Source organism: Schizophyllum commune, assembly GCF_000143185.2.
Source record: "Schizophyllum commune H4-8 unplaced genomic scaffold SCHCOscaffold_11, whole genome shotgun sequence".
In the NCBI taxonomy this organism is placed as follows: Eukaryota; Fungi; Basidiomycota; class Agaricomycetes; order Agaricales; family Schizophyllaceae; genus Schizophyllum; species Schizophyllum commune.
In genome coordinates, this window is record NW_026089548.1 from 1305435 (window position 1) to 1321782 (window position 16348).

The 16348-nt window shown below is 55.6% G+C and overlaps 4 protein-coding genes across 4 annotated transcripts; 1 reads left to right on the top strand and 3 right to left on the bottom strand.

Annotated features, from left to right (window-relative positions):
* Positions 1-197: 197 nt before the first annotated feature.
* SCHCODRAFT_02515151 (uncharacterized protein) lies at positions 198-1824 on the top strand (the record flags this gene model as incomplete). The annotated part of the gene is made up of 5 exons (XM_003028083.1): positions 198-431; positions 482-646; positions 698-1009; positions 1065-1433; positions 1486-1824. The coding sequence occupies 5 exons, from the start codon at positions 198-200 to the stop codon at positions 1822-1824; spliced, it is 1419 nt and encodes a 472-aa protein (XP_003028129.1).
* Positions 1825-12128: 10304 nt separating this feature from the next.
* Positions 12129-13679, bottom strand: SCHCODRAFT_02680820 (uncharacterized protein). Its single transcript, XM_003028390.3, has 5 exons — positions 13294-13679; positions 13116-13246; positions 12815-13063; positions 12604-12765; positions 12129-12554 (listed from the first exon to the last, which is right to left on the bottom strand). Exons 1-5 carry the CDS (start codon positions 13601-13603, stop codon positions 12264-12266), a joined length of 1143 nt encoding a protein of 380 aa, XP_003028436.1. The 5' UTR covers positions 13604-13679; the 3' UTR covers positions 12129-12263.
* A 692-nt stretch (positions 13680-14371) lies between these two features.
* SCHCODRAFT_02639169 (uncharacterized protein) lies at positions 14372-14770 on the bottom strand. Its single transcript, XM_050346060.1, has one exon. The coding sequence runs from the start codon at positions 14592-14594 to the stop codon at positions 14379-14381; it is 216 nt and encodes a 71-aa protein (XP_050198242.1). The 5' UTR covers positions 14595-14770; the 3' UTR covers positions 14372-14378.
* Positions 14771-15084: 314 nt separating this feature from the next.
* Positions 15085-16319, bottom strand: SCHCODRAFT_02515024 (uncharacterized protein; the record flags this gene model as incomplete). Its single annotated transcript, XM_050343323.1, has 4 exons — positions 15085-15176; positions 15231-15996; positions 16105-16214; positions 16268-16319. 4 exons carry the CDS (start codon positions 16317-16319, stop codon positions 15085-15087), a joined length of 1020 nt encoding a protein of 339 aa, XP_050198243.1.
* Positions 16320-16348: the final 29 nt, after the last annotated feature.

A 16348-nucleotide genomic window follows, 5' to 3' on the forward strand; every position in this document is an offset into this window, starting at 1 on the left:
GCTCTAGACCACCGGGCATCTCCCCCACACCAAAGAAATCGGCGCCCTCGCCGATGCGCGGGTGAGACCAGCAGCGGTCACGAAGTCTCAGGCTGACACATGGCCAGGGAAATTTTCCTGTCGGCGATCTCTCATTTTTCTCGCTTTTTCATTTATAAGGGGACGGGACAGCAGCGGACGACAACGAAGTGCCCACCATGGCCCTCCCGTTCACTCGTCAGAACGTCAACAAGCAGATGTCGAAGCTCTCCTTCACCGCCGGCCCCACGATGCGTCCTCGCCTCTTGGCGCTCTTCGGCTGCGATCGCGAGGTTCTCTCGTCCCAGCAGAAGATGCTGCAGGCCATGTCGTATGACATGAACGATGTCAACGTCGCTGCGTCGTACCCCATGCACAAGGCTGCCTGCGCGGCAATACTGGACGATATCGGAGTGCGTATGCAGCTGTCTTGTCTCTTTCGCTCAATTGACATCGTTGTCAGGTCATCACTACGTCTCCGCTCTGTCTGGCCCAGTATAACGTGGTGTCAACGGCCATGAACATCGTTATCATCGCCAAGCGGAGTGTGGGTCCGCACGAGACGACCGACCAATACTATCATGGTCTCGACGCGATGTTGACGACCCTGCAGAACGCCATGACGCAGGTGCGTGGTGTTCTTACGCTTATATTCTCGTTTTGCTCATGTATCTCTTAGATCAAGGCGACTCAGGCAGGTTCGAGGCCATCCGGTAGCGCCATGACCGGGGTCGAAGCGACTACGGCACCGGCTGCCAGCATGGCTGCCCCCGCCGATCCCGCTGTCGCCGCCACGGACTTCGTAGATCCCGCCTTGGCGACTTCCGCGGCCGCTCAACCTTCTTCGACTGCCGCTGCTGCCGCGTCTGCGACAGCTGCAAAGGCGAAGCGAGGCAAGAAAAAGGAGAAGGTGTCCGCTGACGACCCCTCCACCCCCTCTGTCCCTTCGAAGCGCTCGGCTGAGTCCAGCACGGACGCACCTCCCTCGAAGGTATGTATCTCAAGCAGTTCCTGCGCCGAACTGTCTCACTGACTCGTCCGCGCAGGTGCAGATCTTCGACGTCTCCGACACCGGCGTCGCGCACTTCGGGCGCACCGGCCTTGCTTTCGCGGGCGTCAACGGTTCTCGCTTGATCGAGCAGACGTTGGGCATCGGCGCGCAGCGCTCCTTTGATACGTCGAAGGAGATCTGGGCGCGCGCTCAGGTGGTTTCCACCGACCAGTACGGCAACGGCGACCTCCACCAGGACAGCCTGTACCACGCCCTTCGGGAGGTCACAGACCATCTGAACACCAGCTCCGCCTTCATCGGGTGCTTACTCGCCTCGCACGAGAAGCTCGACAGCGCCCGCCAGGACCTTCAGAGTCTGCTTCGGAAGGCGATTCGCCGGGATGAGCACCTCCGTCGGGATCCGGTGAGCGCGCTTTTATCTCAATGTCTTCTCTATTGCTCATAATTCTCACTAGTCTGAGGAGGCTGACGTGCCGGGTTCCCGCCGTCAGGGGATGGACGAAGGTCCATACCAAGCCGACTACGACCGCGTCCGTGACATCCGCGGCGCTTCTCCCGAGTCCCGCCACATCTTGGAGACCGTGGAGCGGGAGCGCTTCTTGGCCGACAAGAAGCCCGGTTCTGCGAACGCGGAGGCGTCGAGCTCTGCTGTCCCGGTCGAGCCTACCGCCGGCGACGCTCCCGTCGCGATGGAGGTCGATGTCCCCGCGGTTGAGGTCCCCGCGTCCCGCTCTGCTAGCCGCGCTCGCAAGAGCCGCTCGACGCGCACCTCTGCCAAGGAGGCTGAGGAGTAGACCTTCCGCTGTTATCGCCTCAAAGTGGCGTAGCTTCTTCTCTCTTGTTTCTCTTCTCCCGCTTCCTGACTCTTTTATTACTTCCGGCACACTAGAGTGCCTTCTGTGTTTTAGTTTAAGTCTATCCGTGTTTCCACGGCGCGCGGGTTGTCTGGCTGTGTGGCAATTACCGTACTCGGACCTTTAGATACCGATTAGCGTACGCGTAATTACCGAGTTCTCGTTGTTTCGTAGAAAAGGCGCGTAGCTTCGGTTACGCGACCAATGTCATGTTTGTTTTGCATGGCAAGCGATCGCTCCCCTTGGAGTCTACGAACCAGTTGCGCGTATGAACAACAACGCTCCGGTCCGCGAGTGGGAGACCAGCAAGGCTCCCCTCTACTTCAGGCGCTTCATGATCGCTTCTCTTCCGCCTTTTTCTCTCATCTCTGCGCCAGGGCGAGCCTTCCGGCTTGACCGCCTCGGTGCGCCAGCTTCAGGCTCAGGCGACATCTCCTTGTCAGGCTCCTCCGGAAGGGCCTCCTTAAAGGGGTTACCATCATTATGGCCATCGGCCGTTGCCGAGTCCCCGTCAACAGAGGACGAGTCTCCAGGTTCAACTGTCCCGAGCGAGTCGCCCTCTGGCCGGACGCGTTCTTCTGGGAAGGACACATCCCGGTCTAATCTCTCAGGCATTTTCTCTGTGATTTCAGCCAATACATCGTCATCCATCCCTGCCAACTCCTCCGGGCCAACTTCGGCAGCTTCGGCGTCTACTGGCTCTTGCGAGCGCAGAAGATCGTCCAGCTCAGCCGGAGACAGGTCAATGAGGTCGTGTACGTTCTCGGGCAGGACGATCGACGTTCTCGAGCGATAGGGAAGTACCCTGAAAGCTCCAACTTTATTTTGGAATACTGTCCCGTTCAACTCAGCCAGGATGTACGATCCCCCGGTGGTGCGTCTTATGACTACCATGGGGCCGTGGTATCGAGGCGCAAGTTTATCGCTGTGTGATTTCTCAATTTTGGTGTTACGCACCAGCACCAAGCTCCCGGGCTTAAAGTCCAGTAGCTTGATGACGTTTCCATACTCTCTTTCATATTTTCTTAGTCACTCTAACTTCTCCTTGTCAATGCGCGAGCGCACGGCATCAATTTCAGCGTGATGCTTTGCCAGCGCCTTCGCTCGCAAGCCAATAAGCTCTTCCAGCGACAAGGCACGACCGGGGTAATCAACCAGCCAGGTCGACTCGACCAGGTCGAGCGGAAGGATGGGGTGCGCACCCGTTACTAGGAAATAAGGCGACACCCCCAAACGCTTCCGGATAGTCACTCTGTCCGCCCACCATACAAAATGGAGGTAATGGAACCACTTGTTCAACTGTCCCCCGCACGCCTTTGCGAGCGATTGACGGATGTCCCAGTGTACCTGCTCCACCTTGCCGTTGGCTTGTGAATTGTAGGCTGAGATCCGGACGTGCTTTACACCGTACTCCCTCGAAATCCACCGCATGGCAGACTTCATAAGCGAAGCATTGTCGGTAACCAGCTCCTCCGGACAGCCCCATCGACATATTATCTCTTCGAGTATGAACTTAGCGACACTGACCGCGTTTTCGACGCGCAAGGCACGCCCTTCGATCCAGTTCGTAAGACTATCTCTAGCATGAATAATATACTTGAAACCGCGCGAAGCCGGCGTCATATGCATAGTATCCACATGTATAACTTGGAACAGCGACGGCGTGAAGGTTATTACCGGTGGAATTCGTGCTAGCGCCTTAAGGCGCTCTTGACAAGGTTGACAAGTCTGCACAAACCACTCGGCATCGTCCTCGAGACCGGGCCAGTAGAACCTGAGGTCTAATAGACGCTGAGTGGCATATACCCCTCGATGCCCCAAGCTGTCATGGGCTTGGTGCAGCATCTCCATCCTCTGATCCTTAGGCACGTACAACTGAGGCACGCCTATCTTGTTTTCTCTATATAGTTTCCGTCCGGAGGCGAAGAATTTATCCTTCAAGCGCTCCGCGATGGGTACCGCTTTCTCATAAGCTTTCTCGTTGGTGCGCAGGTCCGGGTTGCGGATCCATTCAAGCCAGTTCGCTAAGTCCCGGTCCAAGCCCTCCTTCTTGGGATCGCGTTTGGGAGGCGTAGCCTCAACCACGCGGTCTTCAAAAGAGGACAGAGGATCTGGAGTGTGTATAAACATGGCGTAGGTCTCGCTCGATTCTTCTACACCCGAGTCCTTCAATTGCTTGGCACGCAACTCGTTGAACTCGTGCGTTTCCCGCAGCGCATTCTCGATTTCGTACGTGAAATCACGCGTATCGCGAGCTGCCCCATTAGGCAAGGGTTTCTCCACGGCCCAAGCCGGCAATTCCTGAGTCATTCCCCAGGGGAAAGACTCAGAATTGTTTAGCTCAGTTGCCTCGGGTATTGCGGCGGGCCTCCTGGCTCGTTCAGCCATGTCGGCGACCACTAAAGCAGCTACCCGCTTTGCATCCGCCGGTTGTATATCATATTTCTCTTTTAATTCGCGCTCCAAGTGGTGTCTCCCAGCCACGACGACCGCGGTGGTGTCGTTGTTCAGAGACACGGAGAGGACCCCGTTGCTGAGGTACAGCTGCGTTGGCAGGTTCTCAGGCCTTGGCGCCCTTCCCCCGCAAGTATCACAGGTCTCCAAGTAATTCTTGATATCTTCTTCCATACCCGGCCACCACATGCGCTGGGATAGGAGGGAATGTAGCTCTTCAAAACCCTTGTGCAAGCCAGCTGCGTGGGCCGCGTCCATAACGAACCATCGGTCGCGCGGCCAGATCAGCAAGGCAGTCTCGCCATGTGCCAACTTCCTGTATATACGACCGGTTTTGGTCATGCGGTAGTCGGCGGCTAAGACAGCTAGCTCGTCCCAGAGGATAGGATTAATATCGACTGCGTTCCAGTTGAAATAGTCGAGTAATTCCCATAGTTTTTCATCTAGCTCAATATGCTCGTCGGAGCGCGGCAATTCTCGGTACTTTGCCAGCGTCTCCTCGTCATTCAAGTTCTCGAGAGGGTCGGGAATCTGAGCGCGGGTGCGCGCTTTCCTTCCCAGTAAGGCTTGGTTGAAGACGAAGACGCCGGGGGACGTCTGATCGATCGTGGGGTTGAGCCAGTCTTCCTTAAATTCGAGGAAGAGCTGTTTCGCCAGCTGCTGCCTCGGAAAGAGGTCCTTCGCAGCTGTCCCGACGTACTCGGAGTATATGTACCCTCCTCGCGTGTCGATCTGGTCCTTGAACTCCTCGAAAGGGAGGGTGTCATCGACACCCCCATCCTTCACTTCGAAGCCTTCAAGTCCTTGCGGCTCATCGTCATCTTCTTCGCTCTTTTCTTGCGGTGGGTCCCCGGGAAACCCAGGCCGGCGCGACAAGGCGTCTGCGATGGCATGGGATCGTCCCGGAACGTGTCTCAATTTAAAGTGAAAGAAAAGGACCTGCTCAATCCATCGGTTCACGGTCGCATTGGGACCGCTTCCTGGGTTACTGAGCATCCCTTTGATGAACTTCGCATCAGTCTCCACTGTCAGTCGGCGGCATCCTGCTAACCAGTAGTACGCGCTCTGTAAAGCACGCATCACACCGAATAACTCACGCTTCGGCTGCGAAAATCGCGCCTGACGTTCGTCTAATAGCAAGGACCCAAAGCGACAGTAGTAGAATTCTTTCTCGTTCTCCGGGTTTGTCTGTTGTATAAACCACCCCACGGCCATATAAGAGGTGTCGACGCCAAGTATGGTGTCCCATTCCATCTTATAGTCAACTGGCCGTAGCGGCGGGCTTTCGAGAAGCGCCTTCTTGAGCGCTTCTTGCGCAAAAGACTGCGGTAACTCCCAGACAAAAGGTACATCTTTTCTCGTAAGTCTCACTAAGGGGTCCGCGATCGTAGCGTAGTCGCGTATGAACATACGGTACACTCCGGTCAAGCCGGTAAAGCTCCGGACCTGCGAGAGGTCTTTGCACGGCCCCCAATTCTGTATCACATCTACGCGCTTGTCTTCGGGACGCCTGCCTTCATAAGTACAGCGGTGGCCGACCACTACTGTCTCAGGGCTTATGATCCAGGACTTAGTTCCCGAGAAGGTTCCACCTGAATATTCCATATGTTGAATCACTCGGTTCGCGTTGTTGAGGTGTTCCCACACAAAACGCCTTATTCCAGGATTCTCAGGTATGGTTTCGTATCCCCCATCTGGGAGCTCGTACCGCGTCCGGGGGCCGCGAATCGGCACATCATCGATGTAAGGGATCGTGATGTCCGGTATCAGCGGTTGTAAGATCGTGGTTACGTCGTCATGGAATATGGGGACGGCGTTGGTCCAGCCCATGGGCAAGGTCCTGAGCCGGTACGCTCCAAATGGGGTTTGAAATGTCGTGAGGTCGCGCGAGTCCTCAGCGAGGAGGCGCTCGTCGTATCCGACAAATAAATCTAATATTCCACCGCACGCGCGCCCCGCAAACCAATTGGCAAGGCCATCGGTCGCCGGCGGCACGCCTGAATGCGCGATAGTCACTGCGTTAAGCGGTTCAAGACTGTGTACGAGTCGGAGACTCGTCCCATCCTTCTTTACTACGCAAAACCATTTCGAGCGATAGGAAGAATTCGAAGGCTCGTAAACTCCGGCCTTAATCTTCTTCAGAATGATATCACAAATTTGCTCGTACAAGCCAGGAGGGATGGGGATATTACGCTCCACCCAAGGCTTGTGGGGAACCACAGGGATGTCTACTGGCGGAAAGAAATCCTCCCGAAAGCACCCCCGCTCTTCGTCCGTCCAAGCGAAAGCTTTATCGTGTATCATGTATATATAATGAACCAGCTTCAATTCTTCTTCAGTCAAGAAGCCGTCCTCATACATTTTGTCAACCGCTGCCTTCCGCTCCGCCGTGTACCTCCCGGTAGGAGTAAAATCCGGCGGATGAGTTGGTAGCGGCGGCATGTCCTTCTCAGGATCGCCCACGATTTTTCTGATTATTCTAAATTTCTGGGGCAGTGTCTCATATACCGGTCGCACCTTGAGCGCGACGGGTTTGTATTTCGCAGCCAGCACTGACGCGGGCGGCAGGGAATCCGCTGCGTTCTTTAGCGCTTGATCGTACTGAACGGTGGTACTGGCTGGTTTCTCTGAGCTCGTTTTCTCTGTAGTCTGATTATTCAGGACGTCTTCGTGCTCCGCCTTTTCGGCGTCGCCGGGCGGTTCGACGTGTAGGAAGCTCCTCAGCGTGTCCCACTCTTCGCCTTCGCCTCCATGCCCAGCCTCCAATGAAGCCAGCAAGAAAGCCGTCTGTAGCGCTGTTCTATCATATGTTTTTGAATTTTCTGGGTAGTGTACGCTCGTTATCGCTATTTCGCCGTTCTCATCCATCTCGATCTGTAGTGCCGCTTCTCCCTGATCCTCGAGACTAGGAATCAGTTCGCAGAAGCGCTCGGAAAACCCGGCTCGGCGCGTACATGTTCGGGTACAGTGCCCCTTGGATATGTATGCATAGTAACTTTATTGCCCGTGTTCGGACAAGTAATCGTCACTTCTTGGTTGCCAAACCGGTCGTTCGAGACCACCGACTCGCACAGCATATCAAAAGGTCTCCCCAATAATATTCTGAACGCATTGGTGTCCGAAATGTGGCACTGAAGGTATATCGTGATGCCCGAGAAATCAAACGGGATATTGCGCGCTAGGCCCAACGTCGAGTTGATCTGGTTATTGGCACTCTGCATCCGGATAGTTACGGTAGGATCGTATGAAGCGCCCTTGTCGCGCGCGCAGTCTTTCGACATTGACACGATTTGGGAGCCACTATCCAATATGCCTTCGTCCGAACCATTTTTATTCACATTGGGCCACACTGTCCTTAACGAGCCAGTCGAGTCTCCCGCAAAGGTTACCCCCGCTTTCTCGCGCTCAGTGAGGCTTTGGTAAACCTCCAAAGTAGCGTCGACTTGCACGAAGGAACCGATAGGGACTTTCTCGGCATGATGCGAGGGCAGCTCCACAGTGGTGGTAATTAGCTCGTTTCTCAAGGCCTTCCAATCCACCGGCACAACTGGCTCAGTTGAGTCAGACGCTGCGTCCAGGTTTGGTCGGATGCCGTTCGAATAATCCAGCTGTTTAGTCTGATAGGCTTCTCTGATTAGGTTCTTGTAAAACAATTGCCCAAAGTTCTCCACTACCTCGGTACGGCGCGTAAGAGCCTTCCGAAGCAGGTCCTGCAGCATAGGGCTGACCCCCAAAATATCGCGCAGCGAAATTCCGGAGGTATGGCTCTGAGTGTCAAGTAGTTTATTGAGTACGTTCTCGGGGTCCGTCGCTCGCTGTACCGGAGCCTGCGGCTTCGCGGCCGCGGCCGCCTTCTGATTATCCTTGCTGGCTCCTTGCGGAGGTGAGCTCGGTTTCACCGGAAGCGCTGCAGGTCTTTGATCTCGTGGTACAAAGCGTACGTCGGCTATATCTCTAAAAGGGTGCGCCTTCCCGTCCTGACGAGGCGGGGCAGGCCGCGAGTTCGAGCTTTTATCCGGCACACCTTGCGGTGCGCTGTTTGCTAAAGAATTGTTCATATTTTGTATCATAACGGGCGCTGATTGCTGTGGGTTCTCATCGCGCCCCCAGCGCTGGTAGGGATGCTGGGCGCGAATCCCTGAACTCCTCAAAAACCCTGCCGAGGCTGATCCGACGAGCCAGCAACGTTGTACTGCTCAGGCGGACGGTGCGCTTGCGACGTCGGGTAGTAGGGCTCGCTCTGCTCGTAAGGGGCATAAGACGCGCTTCCCGTATACCCGCTGTCCAGCACGAACTCCGGGTTCGCAACTCCAGCGTTCCAGTTTGTATCGTCAGCAGCTAGTCCGGCATTCTGTATATACGACGTGGTAGCGTACGTATTAGTAGACTGCGACTTGATCTGCTGCCATTTCTCTCTCATATGGCTATCCAACGGCCCAGTGCGGCGAGGAATCACTTCCCCCGACTTAGCGCGTATCGTACCTGTCTCGTCGGCTACAACTTCGCCCGACTTGACAAGGTTCTGATAGTCATAGCAGTTGCTCATAATGTGTCCAGGCAGTCCGCACCAATTGCAAGTGAGGGCCGGCCGTTGATAATTACGACCGCCCCCGCCAAACTGGTTTAACGGCCTGTTCATAGCACCGGGATAGTTGGGACGAGCATTCCCAAAATTCGGTGGAGCTCCAGCCGCCGCCGGTCCAGGAGCGCTAACCCCTTGGTTGGACAGCGCGAGCTGGTTGGTCAGACGTTGGATGGTCTGTTGTATCATATCGAACGTGCGGTCACTCTTCTGCATGCCTTGCGAAATTTCGGCCTTCACTTCGGTCTGAAGACTACGAAGTTCTGCCTTAGTCTCGCGACCTTGCTTTGTTGTGCGATCGGACAGTTCATGTAGCTCTTGTTCTAATTTCACAATTCTCGAGTTGGAATCCGGGGACTCGACGATTCGGCTGTCACCCTTAGAAGGGTACAAACCTCCGAGCCCATGAGCGGATGCCGTGTACGCGCGCTTCCAAATTTCTCTCATGCACAAGGCCACGTCCTGCCAGCGGTAGCCACCCTCCACGATAGACGTGTTGATGGGGCGTTCCACCGGGACAGCTGCGTCGCCCTCCTCCGCTTCCACATTCGCTGCACCCGGGACCAGCAACCGGCTGGCTCTCCCAGTGAGGATGGTGTCGAGCGTGTTCAGAAGCTCAGAGCTGCAAACGGACGCGAGTCGCGAACACAGCTCAAAGTTCGTGATATTATGAGTCCCTCTAATCAACAGCATAGCCGTTGGCTCAAAGCGACGGAGGAAAGCATTTCCACGCGCCCCATCTTCGGCAGTCAGGCCTCGGTATTGCGCGCAGATCTTGTGCAGTTCCGCGAGCGTACCTGTCTGGCCGCCTGCTATCTCGGGGTAGCGAGCAAGTATCTCTGTTTCTAGCTCTTCCCAGTTGGTAATCTCCGGCGCAGCGCCGAGTTGTTCCCAAAGGGCGCGTACATGGCGATCTTTGGCGTGCAGGGCTATCTTAGCACGCTGCTGCTCGAAGGTCGTGAGACCATGATCTTTCATGTACGCGAGAAGGTCTCGCAGGATGGTCGGGAGGTTGAGCACGTCCCGCTCCTCTTCGAAGCGGGGCGCGTCGCTCGCCGTGTGGGAGTAGTGACGAGTCATAGTATCTATAGTAGAGTGTTCGGTAGCTGGATTCTGGACAGTAACTGTACGGAGAGAAGTTTCGGGTTCAACGGTCGGTTCAGTAGTTATATCGGGAGAGTGGTTGGAAGAAACAGATAGAGGACGCAAAGGAATCAATTCAGATAGACTAGGAACTGGAGAGGCTGGCACAGAGTGCGCAGGAGAAGTTGTAAGAGGAGTAAGAGACGAAGCGGTAGAAGTAGTGCGATTTGCACCGAGTGTATGAGGATCTGGAGTGGTTGAAGTACCACGAGTGGGAGTTGTGATAGGTGTAGGAGGACGAGTAACAGTAGAATGATGAGGTGGGGATTCTGGGAACGCGCCAGGTAAGGGCAGCAAGGTTGAGGCAGTCTGAGAGGACTGTGTCTCTAGTTGTCTAGCTTGAGCGCGCTTTGATTGCTTCGCGGCGTCGACTGCGGCTAAACGGGCTCTTTCTCTAGCTTTTCGCTGCGACCGGCCAGTTAAGGTACTGTCCCAGTCAGGCTGTTCGGCTTCGAGGTTGGATTTTCGTCCAGGAGCCGTTTTTGTGGTTCTCTACTAAGACTTTGTCTCGATGGTGGTACTCGAAAGTACACAGGATACTTCGCTAGAAGTCACCCCAACGGTCTGTCACTCGACTACACGTCAAGCACAAATATATTCCCTCGCGGTGGGCTCCAGATGATGGGATCGTACGCTTCTGAGAAGTAGCGCGCCTAAGGTGGCAAGAGATCGCTCAACAGTCGCCAAACGACCACACAAACAACCCAAAGACGAGACAGTTACTTCGCCAGAAGCGCAGCGAGTCCGTGTTTTTGTATTGCTAGGGAATATATAGTGCCAACAAATAGACGAGTTTTGGAAGTTCGCGAAGTAGCGCTAGTTCCTCGACCGCGGCAGCTCGTCAGGCTTTTCACAAGTGTTTCTCAGAAGTAGTCACGCAAGGAGATGGTCTTTTCAAGGGATTTCTCAAAGATTTCTCAAGGTTTTTCTGGTCTGATTGTTCTGGTATTGTATGCAAAGTGTGGGCTCTGCAAGGGCTCTGCTCCTGATGTGGGCGAAAGTCCCCGAACTGTAGGTACGTTTCGGTATATATACGGTAGGTAGGGCGGCGCACGGCCGATGCAAAATGACTCGAGTTGGTGAAAACTTCCCGATCTCGGATAATTCCCGCGAGGCGCATCAGCAGCTTCTCGCAATTCCTGTCCTTCCTCCCCTCAACTGGCCTGCCGCGTTCCGTCGTTCCGAGGCCGTCGCACGTTCTCCGGTGAGGCCGATGGCGGATAGCGCTGCGTGTTGAAATTCCGAGTCATATTGGTCCGGGTCCGCCTAAGCTTCGACGCCTTTCTGGTATAGATAGGTTCGGCAGTCGTTGCCTGCCGCCAAGACAGCTGTGTTCGCTTGTATCGTGCCCGAAGCCGAGTGGAAGACCGCGCGGTGAGGCGCGGTACTTCGCACAATTGTTCGGTCGGCGAAGTCCGAAGCACGTGAGTGTTCGAGTTGACACGGTCATGTGACTCGTGCGCGTCCCGGCGATTGGGTGAGGACCGCGGCTGCGGTCCTATGAGGTCCTCGCACCTTGCTACCTCATAGATACAACTGTCCAGTAGCCCAAATTGACAAGCGATAAGACCGAGCGAGGATGGTGTTCGACATGGGTGAGCAGCACGCTAGGTACGCCTACTGCCCGGATGATTCCCCTTCTAAGAGCCAATAGATGTCATCCCCGTCGCACATCCCAGGGTAGGAAAGGCTAAGGGAGCTCTAAGTGGTCCTCGAAGTGTCTTCTGGGTATATTCTCGGTCAGATGCCTCCCAAATGGCCCTTTTAAACAGTGTCTCTCTGATAATAGCTCGGTAAAATACCTACGACGCGCCCGTTGTACAGTCACGACGTCGTAAGGTATATACGAGTCCTTATGGTCACGCCAGTTAAAGACGCCATATCGCTCTGATATTGGGCACAAAAATGCGTTTTTCAGCGCCAGGCGCATCAGCGTTGTTGAACACAACAACGCCCGACCGGCGTATCACTATGTGCAGCTACCTGATCTGGTGCTCACGGCTTGGGCGGCCTACCAGGCGTTAACTCTTATACCTGAGCAGGTCGACGATGCGACGGAGGATGAGGAATAGGAGTTTATTGGCATGACTCTTTCCTGGCACGATGGATTATGAGATTCTGTGCTGCCCAGCTTGTCAAGATGATTGAACCACGATCACAAGGTACAGATAACACGCTGCACGCTGCGGATAAGATGTGTCTACTTTACAGCCACTTGTCGCAAGCGATCCTCCAACACATACATCTGATGACCGTCCTCCGCCAGTACCCCATCCTCTTCCAGTGCCCGGTCTATCTTCTGAAAGTGATTGGCGGCACCAGACATATGAGCAACCTTACAAGCCGCAGCATGTAGCCCGATATACTTGCGAGACGGCAGTGGATATATCTTCTCGTTCGGCGTGGTAAATTCGATTATGCCGTCCGGAGAATATACGTCGCGCAGAAACCCCGTTCCCTTTGTTATACACACGCGGTACCGATGATCTTCCTGAGGTAAGGAGTGAGTACGTTTTCGCAAGAGCGACAGGCATACATACGACATGTTCCAGCCACATATCGAGCTCGTCAAAGTACACGTGCCAGTCATGACACATGGACATGACGTTCTCCAACCTGTGCATGCTCGAACCTTGTAATTCCTCCCGTAGCTTGCCATGACCAAAGCATTCCAATATGCCCCACACGGATGCCGCCCATGCCTATAAAGCAGGTCAGTAATGTCCGTGATGGAGTTATCTGCTCACGCACCTTCTTGTAGTCATTGGTGTCAATGTTCATGTTTGTCGATTCGCTTAGGATGTGTGCGCATTCCAGCACACTCCCGGGTAAGTCGTTCCTAGGGTCTCCAAGGTCTTCGAGCCTCCGGCCGCTCTGAAACGCCGTTGCCGCCTGTAAGATAGCTTGCTTGGTTGCCAGTGGAGTTTCAGTACTGAATATTGGTGATGAAGAATGGAAGCGCTTTGTGATGACGCATTGGTCGTTGTCGCGTTCGCGGGCCTTGTGTGAATGATTAGACGAAGCAGCAGAATATCCGGATGGTCGAGCTCACGCGTCTGCTCGCCGTGCGGTGGTCGGGCGGTGTTGAGATGATTTGATGTTCAAGAGCGTCGCGACGGCGATCAAAGGAAGAGCGAGATGGATGAGAGCTGTCGACGGGAATGGGACCCTTGTTCTTCCTAACTGTTGGATGTGAACAGTCTGTTCGGTGTCATACAGAAGGAACGCACATGCGCGGAGATAATGTTGGCAAAGAAAACGCCCTAGGTCGACTATGATACTGTCATCCTCACACGACAAAACCCATCGTGTCAGGAGCGGACGACACGATAGGTGCAGGTAGACGTAGCACCACCCGATTACGCGGAGGTGCATGATGGATGTCTTGAGAACGCCGACTTTCGCGAGAGCTGGCAGGTCGCCAAGTTCCGTCGAATACCGGCGTTCGAGCTCGAGGACTTTCTCGTAGCCGCGCGAATCTTCAAGCTGTGGAACAGCGTTTGAATCGGGGAGGGCGGTGGGCGACCATGAATCAGACATCTTCAATTTTTTTCGATGGAGATCGAGAGCGTATGTTGACTAACAGGCGAGCTGACGCGTACACAATGGCAGAATGGGACAAGGGGCATGAATCCGGAAGGCGATCCAACTCCGGATATTCCATAAATGGAAGGAGGTTCACACAGGAGGCGCCACATCGCTGGTCGCGTGACAGAAAGGGGGGGAGTAAATGTGTATACCGCGTCTTGTACCTACGACAAACTGCGGTGTAAACTACAGTTGGGGACAGCTCAAGTCGACAAGCATTGATATATGTACACCAAAAAATTTAAGTGGGGGACCCACGGCTCACGCAGGGGCTTACAGCGCGCCTTTGGCGCGCTGGCGGCGCCACGGATGGCCCTTGCCATACGCCACCGCCGCTTGAAAGGCAGCTCAGGACGTCGAGCGCTGTCCTTAGGTCACAAAATGTACTTGCCATTGTCTACCTACAGTGCGTACGACCTCGTTCACCGCTCCCAACAGCGCTCAAGAAGGACCTCCGCAATGTTGCGGTTCCTACGCGCGGCTTCGCTTGCTACCCTTCGCCTCTTCCGCACGGTCCCAAATTCTTTGTACCCCTCCCTTCGGCATTAACATCGCGCTTGTACGAGAAGCCCGCGGCCAATGCAAGACTCTCCCCGCGATGGTCTCCCCTCAGCGCGCCCCTTCCTGCACTCAACATTAAGCTGCCTGAATGCATAACTCGAAAGGCCGTTTCACGGCAGAGCCCGCTACCATTCAGGACCTTGACATGGCTTTGAATTTGCTCTACTCAATTTCTCAAAACCTCTGTATTGCAAGTCCAGACGAGTGCGCAATGACAGGCAACGGAGCGGGCGAAGAAAGCTCTCGCCATTGAATCGTGCTTCCCGCGCACTTTGAGCCCACTGACAAGCAAAGGGGCCGTACACAGGAGCCATGTGGCCAGCATCGCTCCCTCACCAGTACCATCCATACCATGAGCAGCTGCCTGTCGCGTGCCAGCCATGCGCAAAGCTTCATATGATTTTTCTCGCCGCCGCTTTGCAGTAGAATCGGGCAATTTGAGGGAGCCAGAGCATTGGAATAGCTCTGCGCCTATCAGCCCATCGACACTGCACTGAACTTCTGGACTGCTGCTAGACAGTGCTGCCAGAGGTCAGTAGCCATTGTTCTCGCGGCGCTGAAAGTCTGACGCGTTATCGACGCCAGATGGCGTAGGTGAAGTGAGCGCAGGAGAGAAGCCGTCTACGGCGAATGCCGAATGGTCGAGACCTTCGAAGGCCCAACATGTGCATTGCACGTGACAGTCCTCAGAATCCGTCAGTCTCCGCCAAGAGCGGTTTTGCGGTCCGTCCCCAAAACCCACCACCATAAATGGTAGCGGGAATCTTTGTCTTTGCATTTGTCGCTTGACGACAAATTCACCATTCCCTTCCTTCCTGACATCCAGAGCCCCACCAATATCAGTGAATATCCTAGGGCGCCCCTGGGACCGACTACCCTCTTCTCCCTTCCCATTCCCCTCCTGCATCCACATTCAGACTCGACTGCCTCGCACGACTGAACATGGCCGCCGCATACGGGTTGTCTGCCACCAAAATCAGTATTTGCCCTGTTGACAATGTATACTCGGTGGACTCACGAGATTTCCACTCCACGGGAGGGTGCTCAGACCCAGGCGAGGGCATGCTGGCGTGCCCCGTACTGCCCGAGCCTGACGCCGCTTGGTCCGGTTCTGCAGCCACATGCCCTGGCGGCGGCCCTGCTGGTGGCGAAAACGACGGAGGCGGCCCTGCCGGCGGTGCGAATCGCGGACTCGTCGGTGATGCAGCTGCAGCTGCCTGGGGCGGTGGGCTTGATGGAGGCGGACTTGAAGCCGCGAGCGCGCCGAATGACGGCGGCGGCCCCGCAGGCGGCGCATACGACGTCCCCGCCGACGCGTATGGCGACATGAACCCTTCTGGAGCAGCAGGCGGCGACCCTGGAGGCGGTGCATACGACGGCGAGGGCTGGGGTGACGTCGAAGCGTAGGGCGACATGAAGCCCTCCGGGGCATGCGGTGGCGCGTCGAAGCCTGACGGTGGATGTTCCCCGAAGCCAGCTGGCGGGTGTTCCCCAAATCCTGCTGGTGGGTGTTCCCCAAATCCTGCAGGCGGCGTTGCCCGTCCCGATCCTCCTGCACCTGGCATCGTCACCCCTTCAACCGCCGGCATCACCATCCCCTCTACCTGCCTCCCATACTGCAGCCCCGGCTCATAGACCGCCCTAAATCCCGCCGGCGCCGGTGGCGGGCCCATCTCGGGCGAGCTCGCCTCAGAGGGGGCAGCGCGGCCGGCGGTGACGGCGTCGAAGATGGACTTGCGGTACGCGTCTAGCTCAGCGCGACGTTGGCGGAGGGCGGAGGAGGCCTGGGAGGTGGCATTAGTACGGTCATGATTGGCGAACATTTGGGTGTGATGAACGACGAGGAGGAGTCCGACGGACTATCAGATGATGGCGAAGGGGACTCTACTCACCTGCATCAACTCAGCCCCCAGCGCTTCCACCCTGCTACACGCAGCCTGGACCTGCTCATGCAACCTCACAAGCGCGTGCAGGACCTCCTTCTGTGAGTTCTCGATCTTGCCTGCGATAGTCGGTCAGTCACCGGTCGTCGATAACACGAATCGCTTTACTTACTGTGGAACATCATATCCGTGAAGAAGTTGTCAAAGAGCACGTCGCTCAGCATATTGCTAAGGACGCGGCATAAGCACCAGA